Source organism: Oryctolagus cuniculus, chromosome 14 (genome assembly GCF_051225735.1).
Source record: "Oryctolagus cuniculus isolate XC-2025 breed Fujian yellow rabbit chromosome 14, ASM5122573v1, whole genome shotgun sequence".
Classification (NCBI taxonomy): Eukaryota; Metazoa; Chordata; class Mammalia; order Lagomorpha; family Leporidae; genus Oryctolagus; species Oryctolagus cuniculus.
In genome coordinates, this window is record NC_142880.1 from 4,825,248 (window position 1) to 4,844,512 (window position 19,265).

Below are 19,265 nucleotides of genomic sequence, written 5' to 3' on the forward strand. Positions count from 1 at the left end.
TGGGCCGCCTGGGCACCCCCTCTGCTGTGGACATCTCCTTGCTATGAGGGCCTCCCGCGTGCAGCTGGAACCAAGGCCAGGCCCCCTGACCACGCTCCTGCAGCGGCTGGGTGCCACCTGTCTCTCTGCTTGCCTAGGCTGCCTCCACCCTGTCCTCATCTTGCCAGTGCCCCGACAACGCTCCATGGTGCGTCTTTCCCCTGCCACCCAGCACCTTGGGGTTCCCCTTTGCCCGGCCTGCCACAGCGACTTCTGAGAGTGGGCCGCCTGGGTTCGGGGTTTCTGGCGTTCCATCCCTTTAAGTCCCTTCCGCCCTGAGCCCGGGCCTTCCATGTCAGGTGGTGAGAGAAGAGACCACCTGGCAATGAGGGAGACGGTGGGGCTCCCAGGGAAAGCGGCGGGCCATGCCCTTGTGGTGCTCGACAGCCGGGCCACACCGTCTTCATCCCAAACACGGCAGGCGAGCCCCGGCCCACACCTGCACAGGGCCACCAGGGTGCGGCCCGTGATGTCTGCACCTGGCCCTGACCGCGTGCCGCACGCTGTCCCGGATGGCTTCCTGTGCCGCCCCCCCCCCCCCCCCCAGCCTCGGCAGGTACTGCCTCATCTCTCATTCCCACACAGGGCTGACCACTTGTGTTTCTGTAAGCGACGCTCAGATTACAAAATAAATACGTAGCATCGGATTATCAATAGACTTTGCAAACTTGAACTTTGTTGTCTCTAAAAATTTTTTTTTTAAATTAAGGGACTTTGATAAAAACTGTAGTGATTTAGGAAGAATTTTCAATACTCAGATATTTTCCAAAGAAAAAACTTTGCTTTCAGACTATCTGAAAGACAGCTAAGTGCTGGAATCACACGCGTGATTGTCAGCTACAGTATCCTAAAGTTTCATAGTGAATGTCTTGACACCTTGCAGAAGCAGCGTGGAAGTGCAAGGAGACCCACTCATGCAGGAGTCAGTCTCTCTCTCTCTCTCTCTCTCTCTCTCTCACACACACACACACACACAGTGGATTTCCAACCGCAGAGCATTTCACCCCACTCTTACGGGAAAGCGAGGAAAGGGCGCCACCTGCCACCTGCCGCCCCTCCCCGTGGCTGCCGGGCTCCGAGCTGTCGAAACTGCAGTTTCTCACTGAGCTGCTTCGGTTACAGGAGCTGAGCAGCCAGCCGAGCAGCGAGCTCGTTCTAATGGTTGCGGCGGGAAAAACGAGGACCGCGCCTGCAGGACAGCGCTGTCCGAGCTGGCAGCTGGCAGGAACACGGTTGCAACCTGGTTCTTTAAAGACGCACAGTCACCTTTGCGAGAAAATGGAGCAACTTGTGTTCCCTGAACTTCGACAGCTCAGCGCCCTTCCCCACCTCGGCCGTCTAAACCTTGGTGAACATGGACTTGAGAGATGCACCCTCCGAAGGCCTCACTCCGTCAGCTCTGGGTACCGAGGGCAGACCTGACAGCTCACTGCGTGAACTCCTCTCGGGGGTCCAGCGCTTGCTTCCTCCAATGAGCGACCTGACATCTCAGGGGCATCTCGGCAGCTTTCTGGGAGGCAGGAGGGGGTTCCTCCCGGCTCAGGGAACTTGGCCAGACTCCCTTCAGAAACTGTCCCGGTCAGGAAAGACCCCAGGCGCACGGTGGGAGGTGCAGACAACAGGATGTCCCCGAGGAGCGGGAAGGGGGCCCGTGGACTGCGGGGCCAGGGCTGCGGCTCACCAAGTGAGTGCACTCGGCAAGTGTGCGCCGGAATCACAGAGCAGTCACGCAGATACTAAGGTGTTTTAAAAATCAAGACCTAACTCCCGAATAAATACCAGCTCCCCAGAAACATGTCAAGGGGTCTCATCAAGGCACTTCTTGCTTTTCAGCTTCAACTGCTAGATTAAATAATTACTTTTATTTTATGCCTTAAGTCTTTCTCTCCTAAGAGATCAAGACTACCATGTTACTCGGAGCTTTGTTTTGTCCTGGTTGCTCTAGGAATGTCACTCCTATTGAGCCCTCTCTAGTCAGTAACAGCCTTGCAGAGGAGGAATGTCTCACTGTTTTCTCTCCTTGCTGCCTTATTGCCCTGTCAAAGCATTAGGTCAGCTGGCTACAGTGCAGTCTTGCTAAAAATAGAACCTGGGGAAAACAGAGCAGAGCCGGTGGCCATGCCCAGAGGCCACCACTAGATGGTGGGACAGTGTTACCATTTCAATGCTGCCATTCTGTCTGCAAACCTAATGCCGCTTGGAAACCTGATGCACCGGTATTTTCTGCTGTCCCAGAGTTTGGGATTCTGAGACACAGATGACCACCCTGGTCTGAAACTAAACTGCTTTGTAGACTTTGTCTCCAATATGTTTTTATGATCTTATGCATGTCGAAGCCTTAACATCTCAGCCCAACATCAACATGTCACCAGTTTACACCAGTGACCAGACTGAGTGCATCAAGGCAAAAATCCTAACAAAACACACGGCGAACAGGAACGGAAGTCTACGCAGAGTTTACAATTCGCTATTTACAAGTGCATGCCGCATTAGGCGTGGTTTCAGATTGTTAAATTAGTATCTATTAAGAGATTGCTTTGTGCTTTTATTTAAAAGATGTTAATGTGTTTACTCAGTGATAAGGCCTAATTTTCTTACCAAAAAAACAGCTTTCTAGCGGTAGAAAGGAGGGGAAAAAATGAAGCACTTTCATCCCTTCAGAACCCAGGAAGTGCCCACTGCATCGATGTCCTGCAAGGAATAGTCAATTCCTAAGAATTTTCCTTTGTTTAGTGTACATCACTAAAGAATTTTGATTGCTATATGCAAGTGGGAAGAAACTAATTGGTCTAAGGACTACTGCTGTTTCTTTCAATACAATTGTTGGAACCAAAGGCCTCTGCCCATGTATGAACACTACGAGAACAAATCAACAGCAGCCTGATGCTTTCAATATACAACTCAGATCTCTGGGGCTGGCCTTGTGGCACAGCAGCTAAGCCGCTGCCTGCAGTACAACATCCCATATAGGCGCCAGTTCAAGAGCCAACAGCTCCACTTCCAATCCACCTCCTTGCCAATGCACCTGGGAAACCAGCACCAGATGGCCCCAGGTGCTTGGGCCCCTTCACTCATGTGGGAAACTCAGATGAATCTCCTGGCTTCAAAATAAAAGAAAATTAATCTTTAAAAAGAATCTTCCAGGCCGGCGCCGCGGCTCACTAGGCTAATCCTCCGCCTAGCGGCGCCGGCACACCGGGTTCTAGTCCCGGTTGCCCCTCTTCCAGTCCAGCTCTCTGCTGTGGCCAGGGAGTGCAGTGGAGGATGGCCCAGGTGCTTGGGCCCTGCACCCCATGGGAGACCAGGAAAAGCACCTGGCTCCTGGCTCCTGCCATCAGATCAGCGCGGTGCGCCGGCCGCAGCGCGCCGGCCGCGGCGGCCATTGGAGGGTGAACCAACGGCAAAGGAAGACCTTTCTCTCTGTCTCTCTCTCTCACTGTCCACTCTGCCTGTCAAAAAAAAAAAAAAAAAAAAAAAAAAAAAAAAAAAAAAAAAAAAAAAAAAGAATCTTCCAGGGTCAGTGCTGTGGTGCAGTACGATAAGCTTCCGCCTGCGGTGCCAGCATCCCAAATGGACGCCAGTGTGTGTCCCGGCTGCTCCTCTTCCAGTCCAGCTCTCTGCTATGGCCTGGGAAAGCAGTAGAAGATGGCCCAAATGCTTGGGCCTCTGCACCTGCATGGGAGACCTGGAAGAAGCTCCTGGCTCCTTGTCTCTGTCTCTGATCGGCCCAGCTCTGATCATTGTGGCCGTTTGGGGAGTGAACTAGCAGTTGGAAGATCTTGCTCTCTGTCTCTCCCTCTATTTGTAACTCTACCTCTCAAATAAATTAATAAAATCTTAAAAAAAAAAAAAACTTTCAATTTCTTAGCCTAAAAAGTGAAACTTCTGTGTACAGCTCTGGGTGAGCGACAGGAGATTTAGGGTACAGATTCACTTTTGGGGTCTTCCAACCAACGCACACTCTCACATCATGACACAGTACCAGCCAACCTGCACTGCCACACCACGGTGCCTTCAAGCATCGTACTCCCCGCATTCTGTTCTGCTGGAGCGGCCTGACACTGGCCAGACCCATGAGCACTTCGCTGTGTTCCCTGCACCCATCCCAAGCAGCCAGAGTCCCGGCTTAACCGAGCGGCTCTGAGTCCCCCACCAGGCGCGTGGCAGGGGCCGCTCTTCTCTGAGCAGGCATGGAGTCCCTCACACACACCACTCCTTTAGATAAAGCCATGGCTGAGTCATATTTAAATGGTTTACTTTCACTAAACCGATACTTTCTTTTGCATGTCCAACTAGACGACTGGTTTGGACTTAATCGGTCTCCTACAGCTACTGAAGCTCTTTCATCTCAATAAAACCATCAACGTTTAAGTAGGAACAATGCCACAAATAGACACTAAAGATGGCCTTCCAGAGTGAACTGGTGCCACATATAAAATATTAATCACAAGTGTTTACCTTAGAGTTCCAGTTAATTGCTATTGAAACACAACTGTTAGGAATTTACAAGCTCAGAGTTTGTAATGCACTGAAGTCCAGGGTATGGGAAATATTCTTCCGTTACAGTGGAAAACAGGGGCTGCTGGGCAGGGTACTGGGAACAAGAGGGGCGTGTGTGCCCCTTTAGGGGAGCTCCTGCACCATCTTTTGCAGTGAGAGCCCAGAGTATGCAGAGTTCAGAACTAGAGCAGCTCATTCTCGAAGGGCCATCTATAAATTCTTTGCTTTTATCTGCTCATTTAATCTGACAGGCTCAATCCTTTTCTGGCTTGGCCCCATCCCAGCTTCTCCTAAGGAGCCTTGCCTTTCCTCACGCAGAACATAAACACATGCTCACACCCTCCCCAAAGGTCAAGGGCAACAGGAGGCCACCGCCCTGCAGCAGTTACTGGCTGTCCTGAAGCCGAGGCTGGGGGAACTGCTGAGGTCTCATCCCCCAGTGGCCTCTCCATCCCGGCCAGCCTGGGAATCTGCTCACTCGCACAAGTCCCAGGCAGCCCCTCCCCAGGGACTCTCAGTCTCCCTTGCCTGGCCCTGGACTAACCATCAGGACTGTGCCTGACCTTGGTGCTACAGTGTACGAACGCTGACACAGGACAGCACCACCATTCCCCGGATCTGCATTACTCCTGGAAGCCAATGTCTCTTTGAACTGGATTGGAAGCTGCTGTTCTCCTGGCAGACAGCTACTCTCTGTTAACATGCTTTATGCCAGAACCACACGGATGGACTGTCCAGCCACTGCAGGAAGCCCAGGCTGAAATGCAGGAAGCCATCCATCACTACATCACCAAGGGGAAGACAATATTATCATAGTTCGTTTTTTAAGTTTTACAGTTTGAGTGTTTCAGTATTTCCAAGAAGCATTTTTAGAGAAGCTGGACATACCTAAATGGTGAACGGCAGGAAAAGGTATTTGGGATGAGATAAAATAGTCTGCTTGTGTAAAAAGGACATGGCAAGGCTTAAACATATTCCAAACCTTTTCAAACCTCCGGTCTCTCCTGATGTGTGTAAAGACACCAAAGTTTCCAGAGACCCAAAGTAGGAACCTCAGCCCGACCTTGATTGTTCTGCTCCTTGTCTTCTGCCACCAGTCTGGTGGATTCCACACGGCTTCTCACACACCACTGTGAACTTTCTTCCTTTCTAACCTAGAGATCTGACCTTGACCAAGCAACAGCCAATCTGCTGACACCCCTGCATCCAGTCTCTGTCCTTTTTTTTTTTTTTTTTTTTTTTTTAAGATTTATTTAGTTCTTTGAAAGGTAGAGTTACAGAGAGGCAGAGGCAGAGAGAGAGGTCTTCCATCCTCTGGTTCACTCCCCAGATGGCCACAATGGCTGGAGCTGAGCGGATCTGAAGTCAGGAGCTAGGAGCTTCTTCTAGCTTTCCCATGTAGGTGCAGGCACCCAAGGACTTAGGCCACCTTCTACTGCTTTCTCAGGCGATAGTAGGGAGCTGGATTGGAAGTGGAGCAGCCAGGACTTGAACCGGCGCCTGTATGGTATGCTGACACTGCAGGTTATACCACCTATATATACCCTGTATATAACAGGTATACCCATTATACCACAGCGCCAGCCCCTGTTCATCTTTTAAATGTCAGTGACTTGTGGTTCTGGGGTTCACCCTCTTACCTGCTCAGGCTGCATTTCCCCCTGGGTAATTTAGATGTAACGATGATGTGATGATGCCCTTGCAATTTTCAGCTCTAGTCTAGGTCACCACCTTCGGCTGCACATGTGCAGGTCCAGCAGCCTAACAGACACCTTTAAGTGGGGGTTGCACAGAGCCTCACAGCCCCAATTTTGCAGTCTCTAGCTCAGAAAATGATACTTCCATCTGCCCAGATTAGAACAGAAATCAGGATATTATCCTTGAATTCTTTTATTCACGCCTTGCCCATTTGTTTCTCTCTCCACAATCTGTTCACATCACTCTACACCCACTGCCACTGTCATTACCTCATTACCTCTCCCTGCACTACTGTAGCCACCACCAACGGTCTCCCTACTTCGAGGCCTGTCCTTCTGCAGCCCTGACTGCGCACTGCAGCTAGTGTGAGGGTCTTTTTTCTTTTCTTTTTTTTTTTTATTTATTTGACAGATAGAGTTGGACAGTGAGAGACAGACAGAGAGAAAGATCTTCCTTCCATTGGTGCACTCCCTAAATGGCTGCTATGGCTGGTGCTGCGCCGATCCGAAGCCAGGAGCCAGGTGCTTCTCCTGGTCTCCCATGCGGGTGCAGGGCCCAAGCACTTGGGCCATCCTCCACTGCACCCCCGGGCCACAGCAGAGAGCTGGACTGGAAGAGAAGCAACCAGGACTAGAACCCGGTGCCCATATGGGATGTCGGCGCCACAGGTGGAGGATTAATCAAGTGAGCCACAGCAACGGCCCTGAGGGTCTTTTTTCTAAAAAATGCAAATATGGGGCCTGTGCTGTGGCACTGGCATTCATATGGGTGCCGGCTGGAGTCCCAGCTGCTCCTCTTCCAATCCAGCTCTCAGCTAATAGCCTGGGAAAGCAACAGAGCAAGTGCTTGGGGCCCTGCACCCATGTGGGAGATCTGGAAGAAACTCCTGGCTCCTGGCTTCTGCCTGGCCCAGCCCTGGTCATTGCTGCCATTTGGGGAATAAGCCAGCGGATGGAAGAGCTCTCTCTCTCTCTCTCTCCCCTCCTCTCTCTGTAACTCTTTCAAATAAATAAATGTGTAAAAAAAGAAAATATGAACATGTCTCTCTCCTACTTAAACCCTTCAACAGCTGATACTGCCCTCAAGATCAAGTTCTAACTCTTGACTAACCTACAAATCCCCCTAAGGTCCCTCTCCAGCTCATCACCAACTGCCCCACCCCATCCCTTTAGCTACGTAGGCTGTTTCCCCTCTTCCTAGAATCCTCTCCCTACCTCCTCACCTCCTTTGCCACCGCCCTAATTCATCTCTAGATGACAACTAGGATTTCACTTACTATTTCAATAATATCCCGACTTTGCCTTCCCCAGCACTGGGTGTGGCGGCCTTCGGATTTGCTTTAAGAGCTTCCTCCACTCACTGATATGGAGTATCTTCCCGCTTCATGTTCAGTACTCCAGCCTGCCCTGCCCTCCACCTTCGGACGCTGTACTCTCAACACCTGTGCAGAGGTCACTTGGCTGCCGCTTTGCTTCTGTGTATACCATTCCCACTTTCCTGATGGCCCTGCTTTCGCCTGCCTTGCTGGACAGCTTCTCCAAACCAGGCAGACTCAGCAGCTCTCTTCTGGGTCATCTCAGAACTTCACATTTCACCCTGTCGCATATCTTGCTGTATTATGGTTACTTGCTTTGAAATAGCATCTTACCAGCTAAACGGTGAACTTCAAAAAGGTACCTAGTATATCAGCTTGTTTTTAGATATCTACCACAGTGCTAGGCATCCAGCAGAACTCAAATATTTATCACCATTAACTGTTTCAACTATTCTTACCAAGATGTTGAGACAGCAGACATGGAAGGAGAGAAGGTTCACCCTACAACATGTGGAGATGAAAAGGTAGGGTTTAGGGGCTGGTGGTGTAGCGTAGCATAAGCCGCCACCTGCAACACTGGCGGGATATCCCATATGAATGCCGATTTGAGTCTTGGCTGCCCCACTTCCAATCTACTCCCTACTAATGCACCTGGGAAAGCAGCAAAAGGTGGCCCAAGTACTCGGGTCCCTGCACAAATGTGGGAGACCAAGCCTGGCTGTTGTAGTCTTTGCAGAGTAAACCAGTGGATGAATGATCTCTCTCTTCATCTCTGTCTCCCACTCTCTCTGTAACTCTACTTTTCAAATCAATCAATCAGTTTTTAAAAAACCATGAGTTCAGATACCTTGACCTATCTATAGGATAAAAGAATTTGGTTTCCTCCCAACCTACTTCTTTAAAAAGTGCCTGTAGACAGCTTCTACTAACTCTCAAATGAACGCTGTTGATTAACTCCCTGATTCCACCCATCTCTGGCAAGAGAATTAAAAGTGTGTGGGAAAAGTAAAATGAGCTGAAGACACAGCATGAATAATAATCAGCTATGAATTCTAAAAGGCAAATTTCATGGTCAAAGTCCAGATTGCCTTGATTTGAACCCAGCCCTGCCACTTTCTGGCTCTGGGCAAACTACTTCTGTACCGGCTTCCACCGCACAGCGAGAAGGGTGTGATGTGCACGTTACCCTGAGGGGTGCTGTGACGACGAAGCGTTTTTACCCACAGTGCGCTGAGAAGGAAGCAATGACACAGCAAATACTTACTGTTCGCTTTCGTTATCTGACATGGTGAGTCCCCGAGACAGAATGTCAACTCTGAGGAGATCTCTGATTATTCTAGAACACTTAACATCAGCACAGACTAGCTGAGCAAATAAGCTTGTCTCAAAGACTAGAACGTGTCCAAGGCTCTAGTTAAGACTGTTTAATTCACTGGGTGAACTCTGGTAAATTACTTATAATTTTATTTTTCCATTTTTATAAGTACATAGGTCTGTCCTGCAATGACAAATGGATTGCCTAACAAATGACTGCAAAGGATTTTAAATATATAAAACTAAAGTGACAAATAAGCTTATAAATACCAGATGTAATGAATTAACCATACAGCGTTATTCCTGTAATGCCTTACAACTCCAGTTATTAACTCTTAGCATTCTTAGTTTTCTCAAAAAAAGTTATAAAGGTAAGTATGTATTAAGAATACATTTCATAATCTATATTGGATTGAGTTAGAAAACGGTCAGATTTAAGACACGGATACTACAAAATCACAAGTGATATATTCCAACTCTAGAAGATTTGGTACAGCCAAGTCTTGATGCTCTGCAGCCTGCAGGAACATGGACAGATAGGATGGCTAAACTCGTCTCTTCCTAGTGCCTCATTTCCCTCTTCTCCAGCAGAGCACCTGCCACAGGGTAACAGGCTAATCTGCATCTCCACTCCTTCTCTTTGATAACTGATTGGTGAAGTGGTTAGAGTGATCAATTAATTAATTCATGGTGGCTAAAACACAGGCTGAAGGGCGACAGAACAGTAACCAGCCTGCATCATCAAGAGTTGGCTGCCCAGTAGCGCTGATACCTTAGCCTCACACTCCACATCCTCAGACACAATCACACAGGAGTTCCTAGGCCTTAGCATTCCTAGTCAGTTTCTCTGAGTACCTGAAAGAACCCTGGTGGCACAGGACCTACGGGCATGCCATCTCCTGGGGGAATGTTTCCTAGCACTGGGCTGGGAGCTGCTGCAGCACTCTGCAAAGAATAAAGGAGAAACAAACCTGTATCATTACAGAGAAGGCGCAAAACCAAAGACCACCGATAACAGACCACAGGCAGGAGGCTTCTTCATTCCTGGGAGCAAACCCTCACCACCTCCCCCACTCCACAGGTAAACTAAAACACAGCAGTTAGTCGAGTACATGGCTGATGGAGTAGGTTGTTCCCTTTCTTAGTTTTTAAAGATTTACTTATTTATTTGAACATCAGAGTTAGACAGAGAGAGAACCTTCTGTCTGCTGGTTCACTGCCCAGATGGCAGCAATGGCAAGGGCTGCACCAGGACGAAGCCAGGAGCTTCTTCCAGGACTCCCATGTGAGTGCAGGGAGCCAAGCACTTGGGCCATCTTTTGCTGCTTCCCAGGCCATCAGCAGGATTGGAAGTGGAGCAGCCGAGATACAAACAGGCACGCATACAGCATGTCGGGCCACAGTACGACAATGCTTGCCCCGTTGGTTTTAACAGGTCTCTTTACGCTGGGTGAAGTCAAAGAACTTTAATAAGGAGGTATATTTGGATAATATATTAAATACCAATAGGGAGGTCGGCGCCACGGCTCACTAGGCTAATCCTCTGCCTTGCGGCGCCAGCACACCGGGTTCTAGTCCCGGTCGGGGTGCCGGATTCTGTCCCGGTTGCCCCTCTTCCAGGCCAGCTCTCTGCTGTGGCCCGGGAGTGCAGTGGAGGATGGCCCAAGTACTTGGGCCCTGCACCCCATGGGAGACCAGGATAAGTACCTGGCTCCTGCCATCGGATCAGTGCGGTGCGCCAGCCGCAGCACGCCGGCCGCGGCAGCCATTGGAGGGTGAACCAACAGCAAAAGGAAGACCTCTCTCTCTGTCTCTCTCGTCTCTCTCTCTCACTGTCCACTCTGCCTGTCAAAAAAAAAAAAAAATACCAATAGGGAGATGACAAAATGTTACAGCTCTGTTGTTCAGTGAATGTTTCACGTTCAGGCTTAGGCAACTGAAATAGCAACATCAACAAGCAACAGATACATGTTTAAGGGAAAAGCATAGAGATGGTGGTGATCTGAGGTGTTAAAAATAATTTACATAATGCTTCTCTATGTCATAAACACTAATTTTCTGCCTGTTATGCACTTTTTGATGACCAGTGACTGGTAGCCAAATTGTAACTAGAGAGTGGTGGAGATGGAAAAGTGAATAGGAAATTAAAGAAGAGAAAGAAAATAGATTTGGAGAGATTAGATTCACACAGATTATGAAAAAAAAAAAAGTAGGATTGAAAATACTGCACCTGTAAATTATTTCATGGAATCTTAGCATTTCAAAAACTTTGAGTTAGACGCTTGGTAATCAAATCAAGATGAAAGATTTAATAGTTACACAGGGTGGTTATATATGAACCTGCTCTGCACCCATGGGTTTCATACCTCAACCTGATTAGATGTGTCACAAATACTAAGAACAGTCAAAAAGGAACCAGATGGGAATGTAAATGAGTACAGTCATTATGGAAAGTAAGTGTGGAAGTTTCTCCGAAAGTTAAAAATAGAACAACTGCACAACTCAGCAATCCCACTACTGAGTATATAGCCAAAGGAAATACAATCAGTCAAAGCGGGATCTGCACTACTACGTTCATTGCAGCACTATCCACCAGTCAAGTCATGCAAACAATTGAAGCATCCATCAACCAATGAGTGGGTGAAGACGATGTGGTATACACACACTTGCAGTATTATTCAGCTCTACACCACGGATGAAATCAGGGGCCAGCACTGTGGCATTGTGGGTAAAGCTGCTGCCTATGATGCAGGCATCCCATGTGGGTGCCGGTTCCTATTCTGACCACTCTACTTCCCATCCAGCCCTGCAAATGGCCTGGGAAAAGCAGCAGAAGACAGCCGAAGTATCAGAGCCTCTGCCACTCATGTGGGAGACCCACATGAAACTACTTGTTCCTGGATTCCGCTTGGCCCAGCATTGGCCATTGTGGCCAACTGGAGAGTGAACCAGCAGATGGAAGATTCTCTTTCTCTCTCTTTCTGTAATTCTGATTTTCAAAATAAAGTAATCTTAAAAAAGGACAGGATGAAACCCTGCCATTTGTGATAGGTGAGATAAAGCTGGAGGTCATTGTGTTAGGTGAAGTGGGCCAGGCACAGAAAGACAAGGATCATATGACCTCACACAGCTGTAACTTTAAAAAGGTGAACTCATACAAGTTGGGAGGAGACTGGTAGTAACCAAAGCCTGGGGGGAATATGAGGTTGGTCAACAGGTCAGCACTGCAGATGGCTAACAGGAATGAGTTCTGGTGTCCACTGCACAGTCACACAGTGTAATCTCAAGACAGCAAGAAGGGAAGATGCTGAGTGGTCACGCACAGAGAAATAACTTGAGCTGATGTACATGGTGATTCCTCGTCCTTGGTCATCATGCAATGTAGATATCTGCTAAAACATTTCATTGTCCCATAAATAAGGACAATTATTTTGTATTAATCAAAGGGACAAGGAACATGCTGAAGACGGATCAGTTTGAATCTAACAGTGCTGCCACGAAAAACAAACCCAGTGTCCAGTGTCCTCTCTCGTACTCAATATTCCAGAGACGTTAAAACCAAAGTGTATTTGTAGCACATATTTCCTCACACAGAAATTAATAAAAATATTATGCATGCTTGTTTTACAGTGCTGGTGCGTGTTAATAATTAAGCTGAGGACTTAGTGTTTCCTGAGAAAGTCTAGATTTAAATGTAGTGATCTGAAACACTGCTTAACTTCTGATAAAACGCTAAACTTCTGATAAAGCATACAAATGTGAAAGCAGAAATAGCAATTACTGGGTAATACAGATGAGACGTGTCTATCATCATATTTTAAGAAAATGTGACATTTCATTTAGTGTACAGTAATTGAACATTTATCATTTGCTATTATTGTCTATTTCACTTTATATAGAAAGACATGGTATTTAAAAATGAAAGAAATTATTTTTTCATATTAACTAAACTTGTGTAAAATTGTGATATACAATGTTAGAAAAAAAACCAACAAGTAAACCTGCTGGTGAAGAAGCGGGTGGAGGCAGGCAGGTGTGGGGCAGAGTGGAGTAGGCCGCCACTCTGGACGCTGCATCCCCACTCAGAGAGCCTGGTGTGACTGCGCTAATTCACTCCCGTGGAGGCAGCAGGTGATGGCCCAAATACTTGTGTCCCTGCCACTCTTGTGGGGACCTGGATGGAGTTTCTGGGTTCTGTCTTTAGTCTGGCCCTGGCTGTTGTGGGCATTTGGGGAGCGAAACAATAGATGGAAGATTGATCTCTCTCTCTCTCTCTCTCTCTGCCTTTCAAATACATCCATATCTTTTTAGAAAGAAGCAGGAAAAATTCACAGGTAGATATTTGGTTAGTGACTTTTTTTTTCCTTTTTGGCAGGCCATTGTCTATAATATGCTGCGTTGTTTCCTTCAATATTCATCATTATATACATTCTCTGTGGTTTTTTTTTCTATTATTTAAACATTATTTTATTTGAATGGCAGAGTTACAGAGAGGCAGAGGCAGAGAGAGAGAGAGAGAGAGACGGAGACAGAGAGAGAGAGAGGTCTTCCATTCGCTGGTTCACTCCTCAAATGGCTGCAATGGCCGGAGGTGGGCTGATCTGAAGCTAGGAACCTGGAGCTTCTTCCAGGCCTCCCACATGAGTGCAGCAGCACAAGGACTTGGGCCATCTTCCACTGCTTTCTCAGGCCAAAGCAGAGAGCTGGATGCTGGCACAGCAGGAGGCAGCTTTACCTGCTACACCCCAGCACCAGCCCCTCCTGCTATTATTTAAAAGAGAAACATGATAAGTAATTCAGATGAAGATTTAAGCAAGTTAAATTTCTGAAACGTGTTATGACTGTTCATTGTATGCCTTTGAAACTATTGAATAAACTCAATTGAAACATTCCATTTCTTCTCTGTGTAGCTGAGAACCCTTTTCAATTCTTCACTACGGCAGAAACATGATAGGAGACAACAGGCATATCCTAAAGCTAACACGCTTATAACGGGGGAAAGAAAAAAGAGAAACAACAAGCAAACAAAATACGAGCGTATTTATCCGTGATCTAAGGAGGACAAAAAGAGATGGCAACAGAGCATTCCCAGGACAGTAGATAAGGATCACCGTTTTCAAAGGGAGAGTCAAAGAAATGAGCAGCTCCAACTGAAGGGTCAGGTCACAGTCACCCACACAGCCCTGGCGCTGTCCAGTGCCCCGTCCCATAGGCCAGGATGCTCCAACTTCTCACGGTCTGCGCGGATTCCCTCCCCGTGGCTCAGCCGTCTCGTGGGGACTCTTCTCTCCTCATAGTCATACTTTGGACACAGTTAACAGAGGAGTCTTGAAAATCAGGGGTTTTACAGCTGGATGGCGCAGGGCGGCGTACAGCCCTGTGAGATGGCTCTCTGGGGTGACGGTCATTTCCAGCCACCACCCAAGCACACACAGGCAGTGAACACCCAGGACACAGCACCAGTCCTAGCTTCACTCCATGGACCACGTTTCTGAGTCTTCCACGTGGCCGGTTTACTGACAAGCCATCATTCCCCCTTGGAGGATACTGTGTGGGCTCAGCCTGGAGTAACATTTGCTGTCCCACACTGAGCATTAACGAATGGCACTCTGACAATAAACACTACAAGGACATACGAACTGGTACTCTAACACTGTTCAAAAGTAGATTTCCCAAACCCCCTAACTTAGTAATTTTCATATGGTAGCAATATAAATAATATATGCCTAGAAACAGTAAACTAAATAAGAATCAAATTTTTGGTATCAGAACTTTATATGGGAAGGATGAAGTACCAAATTTATTTGTTTTCATTGCTGGAATTTTTGACACTTGTCTTTCAAGTTTACGCCAAATCATATGACAAACTTCCCCATGACCTCAGGATCCACAGAAAATCATTAGGCCTAATTCAAAGATTATGTATTATCCATCTATATATATATATATATATATATATATATATTTTAGATTTAGCTATCTATTTGAAAGGCAGAGTTAGAGAAAAAGAGGGAGAAAGTGGGCAAGAGATTTTCCGTCTGCTGGTGCTCTCCCCAGATGGCCACAACAGGGCCAGGCTGAAGCCAGGTGTGCGGAGCTTTTTCCAAGTCTCCCAAGTGGGTAGTCGAGGCCCAAGTGCTTGAGCCATCCTCAGCCACGTTTCTCAAGCAATTCCCAGAGAGCTGGATTAGAAGTGGAGCAGCCAGGACACACACCGGCACCCATAAAGGGATGCCAGAGCAGCTCAACCCACCATTCCATGATGTCAACCCCTTCATTTATACTAGCTTCAAGCAAAACTCAGGTGTTGCTGCTGCGACATGGCTAAAAGTTGGGGCCTTTATGGGGTGACTAGCCCATGGGAGGGGTGTCCTCTGTGAATGGGATTTGGTGTCCCCATTAAACAGCTGTCCAGAAGCAGCTCCTCTGCCTTGCCATTCTGTCTTCTGCCATGTGAGAATGCAAGAGAGGCCCTCACTCGCCCCCAGGTGCTGGTGCCCTAATCTCATACCGCTGTGCCTGCTGAACTGCATGAAATAAATCTCAGTTCTTTGTAAACTACCCAGTCTCAGGTACTCTGCCACAAGAGCACAAAACAGACTATGACGTAAGCCACAGGTACGTTTTGCTTTGTGTGGTTAATTTAATTTTTGAGAAACTTTTAAAATGGTGATAGTAGGACTGTTGCCTTGGCAATTTTAATGCAAAGCCAAGTTAAATATTTTGGCTATTGGTAGAAGATATATTCTTTATCATACTAAGAAGTCTTCCTGTGGCTGGCACAGAAAGAAACCACCCAATTTTCAAAGAAGCCAAGAACAAGTAGAGCCGCCTTTTGCCTTTTTACCTCTGACTGGTACTGCTGGTGTTTCTCTGTGGAAGTGTGATGTAGCTAATCATCTGCTAGTGGTTTTCTAAACGGAAATCATTATTGTATTTCTCAGATTACATCATGCTTGGTCACCACGGCTTATCCATCTAAGAGGCTACTCAATTATATTTGCTAATATTTTACTTAGGACTTTTGCATCTATATTCTAGGTGAGACAAGTCCAGAATGTTCCTTGCTGTTTCACATTTTTCCAACTTGATAATCACGATTATTCTGCCTTTTCAAAATGAATTGATGGCAAACTTTTTTTATAATGCTCTGAAGAAGGCTAGGTAATAAAGTGTTTGTCTATTCACTGAGAGTTAAAATATGCAGTAGTAAAACATCCTGAACACCAAAGCAATTTTGCAAAGAATCATGGTCATTATTCCTTTAATATTTTCTACTTATATCTCCTTCAACTTTGTTCATTTCACTCTTTCCAGAGCATTTCATTGAGATATTTTGTGGGGAGCAACTGGGAGCAACTCGGACTAGACTAAGTTACTGGAATTAAGACTTATTCTATGCATCTGCTCTCCCACAATATAGCGCTGGGAGAGGAGGAAACAGCTTCTACACAGCTGCCTCCAGTTCAACCAATAAACAGCAGGACCTGCTCCTGATTGGAGGAGAGCAGCGTACTCGGCGTGTGGGTAGCAGAGTTGGGATTGGTGGAAGAGGACTATAAAGAGGAGAGAGACAACATGCACCAGGAACACCTGAGGAACATCTGAGCAGCCCCCAAGAGAGCCGGCCGGCGGTGTGCCGCTCCCCCGCGGAAGTGGGGAAAGTGGCAGGGGGAACCGCCCTTCCACGGAGGTGGAAGGGTCAGTAGCCAACCCGGGAAGGACCAGCAGCAAACCCGGGGAGGGCTGAGCAGACGAAAGAACAGTGCAGGGTCCTGTGTCGTTCCTCCACGAAGAGGGGGAGCGACAATATTTGGCTTCATTCATGCAGCTCCCACTGCCACACACTTCACAGACGTGCCCTGTAGCAGCCGTGAGACACACTGCCAGTGCGCCGTGAAGACCTGTTGCTCCTTCTTCCACGCAAAAGAACCCAATCAGGGCATGGCGTCTTGTGTCCCTCGCCCTTCCTTGTCCCCACCACGACTCGAACACAGTCTAGCGAGGTGTGAGCAGCCGAGGCGTGGGCCGTTTTCAGGTTTTGGTGTGAGGGTTTGGAACGCTTTCCGTTTATGCTCTTTCCTCTTCTCATGATCTGGAAGCCACATGTTTGAGAAGCCCTGTGCCATGGCGCAGCACCCACTTGCCCCGGTCCCGGATCACTGTGGGGCCACCTGCCTGCCGCCAGCCCCGCTTGTTCCCGCCCCTCTCCTACACTGAGCAGCCACTCTCAGTCCAGTCTTTGCCAAAAACTAGTCCGCTGGGTCACTTGTTTTCTGTTTTAATATTGTGTTAACTTTTAAAAACAAATTATGTCCATGTTCCTGTCATTTTAATGATTTAGTATTTTCAAACTTCTTAAATTAGCAGCTTTTTTTTTTTTTTTTTTTTAAATAAAGACTACAGAACTATGAATTTGGCTCTGGATTCACATTTGGTTGCACCTGCAGTTTGATGTTGGTATTCACTTGTTTTTTTTTGTTTGTTTGTTTGTTTGTTTGTTTGTTTTTAATTTAGGAGGCAGACAGACAGACGAAGAGGGAGGGACACAGAAAGAAAAGGGGAGGGGGCACCCCACAGGAGGTTCACTCCCCAGACCCCTCAGTGGTGAGAGCCATGGGTAGCAGGAACTGAGCCAGTCAGGCCATTACTGTCGCCCGGAGGGTCTGAATTAGCAAGGAGCAGGAACCGGAAGCCGGAGAACTAAACCCAGGTACTCGGACGTGAGATGCAGACATCTTGGCCAGTGTCTCACATCTTTTTCTTAAATCCTCTAATGAGCATAATTTTTATTTGCCAGTTATTGGCTATAACTGGAAATCAAAATTACGTTGATTAAAGATGATTTAGTGGAAAAATGACAACACCAGTACTTAACTTTGCAGATGTAATCAAATATAAACTTTAATTACCAAATGGTTGGAGGTTTTATTTTTGATTTTTCATTTTAGTTTCCTAACTATGGACAGGTAGAATATATTATAAAATCTCTGTATTTAAGAATTTGTTGAATAAATTTTTTGGCCCAACCAATGATCAATTTTTATAATTTCTCACAGTTTTATAATCAAATATGCATTGTTTTATGTGTAGTTTTGTTCACTGGCTTAATACTTCACATCGTCTCTGATTTCTGTCCTACCTGCTATCCTTAGCACAAACTTTTGGAAACTCTTGGGCAGTTATTGTGGATTCTATCCTTTAATAAAGTGACTTTCCTCTCTGCATTGAGTAATCAGAGCCTTAAGCCTGCTTTCTCTGAAGCTAAAGTGCAGAGCTGAGTTTTCCTTTAATTGTGTTCCTATAATAAACCGTCTCCTGCCCAGTTATTTTCAAAACTCATGCTACATTCCAGCTAACAGTTACATTTGTCAGCAGAAAAGTCCTGTAACATGCATTTAAGTGAGGCTTCTTTAAAATCAGGAAAAAATTTTTTCTTTGTCTTAAGTTTTTAAAGGTATTGCAGTTGAGACAAACCACAGTGTTTGCCTTCCTTCCCCTGTTCTATGGGGCCCTCTTTCCACTTCTCAAGCCTCTGACAAACACTTGGAGTTTAAGGCACAGCCTTCTCATTTTTGTCATTTCTGATGACTTCTGACCTCTAAATGCCATTGGGTAGCCATACGTCCAGCATCAAAAATAAAGAACTCCAGGGCCGGCACTGTGGCGCAGCGGGTTAACTCCTTGGCCTGAAGCGCCGGCATCCCATATGGGTGCCGGTTCTAGTCCCGGCTGCTCCTCTTCCCATCCAGCTCTCTGCTATGGCCTGGGATAGCAGTGGAAGATGGCTCAAGTCCTTGGGCCCCTGCACCCACGTGGGAGATGCGGAAGAAGCTCCCGGGGGATTGGCGCAGCTCCAGCCATTGCGGCCATCTGGGGAGTGAAACAACGGATGGAAGACCTCTCTCTACCTCTCTCAGTAACTCTGCCTGTCAAATAAATAAAAAATAAATCTTAAAAAAAAAAAAAAAAAGAACTCCAATTCTATCCAATTTTATTTCACACATTTCTCAGCTGGACAGCGGACGGGTGGATGCTGTGTCCCGGTCTGGGTGCACACACAGGGTCTCTGCTGATTCAGGGCCATGGCTGCCACTGGCATCAGTATTCAGTGTTGCAGAGCCCTGTGACACCAGCCTGACTTTGGCGTCTAGGGACAGAATTTGTTTTTTCTTTATTGCACAGGTTGCTGTGAAGCCTCCAGGCGTCAATCACGGGGCTCCACCCTAACGGCCTCACCTGATTCCAGTCGCTGATGAAGGAGCACCTGTCAGCATGGCAGTGGGATTACGTTTCCACAGTGTCAGGGCTCACGAAGGGGGACACTCAGAGCACAGCAGAAGGGAAAGTAAACATACGACTGGAAGCCGAACTGAGGACCCACCTCCTGTGTCCTTTG

General features: G+C 47.1%; 1 protein-coding gene across 16 annotated transcripts in view; it reads right to left on the reverse strand.

Moving 5' to 3' along the window:
- The window catches only part of SSBP2 (single stranded DNA binding protein 2), a 309,460-nt gene that overhangs the window by 69,969 nt on the left and 220,226 nt on the right, over positions 1-19,265 (reverse strand). For 10 of the 16 annotated variants that reach the window (XR_016220368.1, XM_070056354.2, XM_089312936.1 and 7 more), the window contains one exon: positions 9,722-9,811. The exons of the other annotated variants lie outside the window; for them this stretch is intronic. Coding sequence is in view for 9 of the 10 variants with exons in the window: in XM_089312933.1 (XP_089169059.1) it covers positions 9,722-9,811 (90 nt within the window). In the remaining variant the exon portion in view is untranslated. The remainder of the gene's footprint in view (positions 1-9,721; positions 9,812-19,265) is intronic. 16 annotated transcript variants of the gene reach the window in all.